Source organism: Alligator sinensis, unplaced genomic scaffold, assembly GCF_000455745.1.
Source record: "Alligator sinensis unplaced genomic scaffold, ASM45574v1 scaffold876_1, whole genome shotgun sequence".
Taxonomy (NCBI): domain Eukaryota; kingdom Metazoa; phylum Chordata; order Crocodylia; family Alligatoridae; genus Alligator; species Alligator sinensis.
In genome coordinates this window covers 948,890-950,672 of record NW_005841938.1, presented here as the reverse complement: position 1 = coordinate 950,672, position 1,783 = coordinate 948,890, and the positions used below count along the sequence as shown (strand labels likewise).

The 1,783-nt window shown below is 61.6% G+C and overlaps 1 protein-coding gene across 4 annotated transcripts in view; it reads right to left on the bottom strand.

Annotated features, from left to right (window-relative positions):
* Positions 1 to 555, bottom strand: part of LUC7L3 (LUC7 like 3 pre-mRNA splicing factor) — a 30,236-nt gene extending 29,681 nt beyond the window's left edge. For 2 of the 4 annotated variants that reach the window (XM_025199149.1, XM_025199150.1), the window contains exon 1: positions 368 to 554. In XM_025199149.1, the coding sequence (XP_025054934.1) occupies positions 368 to 466 (99 nt within the window). In that variant the 5' untranslated portion in view covers positions 467 to 554. Of the gene's footprint in view, positions 1 to 367 lie in introns of all 4 variants that reach the window. The other 2 variants (XM_014518065.2, XM_006019761.3) reach the window with 2 other exon arrangements.
* Between the last annotated feature and the right edge of the window lie 1,228 nt (positions 556 to 1,783).

The following is a 1,783-nucleotide window of genomic DNA, read 5'->3' as shown; positions in this document are numbered from 1 at the left end:
GGGAGGGGGGCCCCCCCCCCCGCCACACGCGCCTCTGCCTGCGGGAAGGAAATGTCACAGCCACGTGCGAAGGGCATCCACCGCCCTCCCGCCAAACAGCGACCATAGCTGTGGGCACGGGCCACGTATGTCGGGGGCGCGGCCCCTCCCAGAGCCCCGCCCCCCCGGGCAAGGCAGGCCCCCCGCATCCACCGAGAGACTCCCCCCGCCCCCAGCAAAGCCCTGTGCAAGGGGGGAGGGTAAAAACGCAGCCCCCGCCCCCACACCCCCGGTGCAGTGCGGCCCCAGCCGGGCAGAGCGAGGGGAGCCGGCGCGGGGATGAGGCAGGGCCAGGCCAGGCCAGGCCGGGCCCGTCCGTCGCACTCACGCTCTCGTGGTCCCACCGCACGTTGCTGCGCTTCTCGTCCGGGGCCAGGTTGCGGTCCCGGCCCATGAGCTCGTCCAGGAGCTGCGCGGCCGAGATCATGGTGTCCGCCTGCCCGAGGCCCCCGCGCCGCCCGCTGCTGCCGCCTGCCTGCCCTCTCCCGGCCCTCCCCGCCCGCGAGTGACAGAGACAAAATGGCGACGGCCGCGAGCCCTTCCCACAATGCCCCGCGCGCCCCGCTCGGGTCTGTCGGCGCGTGAGCCAGTGGGAACGCGCCCGCCAGCGCGGGGGGACGGGGGGGGAGTGGGCTCAGACCCGGCGCGGTTGTCACACGGCCGGTGCACTTGCCCAGGCGCACTTGCCCAGGGGTGCGCCTGGGCAAGCTTCGTGTTGATGACTCGTAAGCAAATTTTGCAGACTTTTGTTGCCAGTTTTTTGTCTTTTCAGACTTTCGTTGCCGAATTTTTGCCTTTGCAGACTTCTGTTGCTTTTGCAGACTTTCATTGCAATTTTTTGCCTTTGCAGACTTTTGTTGCCAAATTTTTGCCTTTGCAGACTTTCGTTGCTTTTGCAGACTTTTGTTGCCAAATTTTTGCCTTTGCAGACTTTTAGTTTTTTTCAGACTTCTGCTGCAAAATGTTGGGGCCCCCTAAAGTGTGGGGCCCTGTGTGGTCACCTGGTTTGCCATCCCCTAAGGCCACAAGAAGTGACAGCTTTGGTATCCTACCATCTTCCCCCATGAAGCCTGTGACTCCTTGTCCTACCCCCTGTACACATGGCGATGGCCGCTGGCTTCAGAGCAAACAAGCGGTGATGGATCTGAGGCCTTGGCCTTCTTTAAAAGCAGTGCCTGGTTTGCCATCCCCACACTTTAGGGGACCCCCCCAAATTTTGCAACAGAAGTCTGCAAAATTTGCTTATGGGTCATCAAAATTTAGCCTCTAAGGGTCCCCAAATGACTCTTGCGCAGGATCCCAACAACCCTAAGGTCACCACTGTTAAAAGCACGGTGTTAGCAGGTGCAACGAAGTGAGAGGTGATAGTTTCTTAGGGGTGACATCTATGGGGCCAGCTGTGCAGGGGGGCACACTTGGATGAGGTTTCCAACGCAAGATATTCTCCCTTGGGAAGAATCAAGTTAAGTCAGAGCCGCCCTGACCTTGCAAAGAGAACGGCGGCGTGGTAGGAAAGGCTGGAAGGGACCTCAGGAGGTCACGTCGAGTGCAGCTCCCCACTCAAGGCAGGGGCATCCCTGACTAAACCAGCCCATGCGGGACACAATCTGGTGGGGAGGAGGAGCAGCAAGGCGCACCAGGCAGGCAGGCATCAATGCCCAACCCGGGGGGTAGACTGGGCTGGGCACTGCTCCAATCTGCCCGCCTTGCTCCCGCACAGCAGCAGTGGTGCCTGCACCCCTGG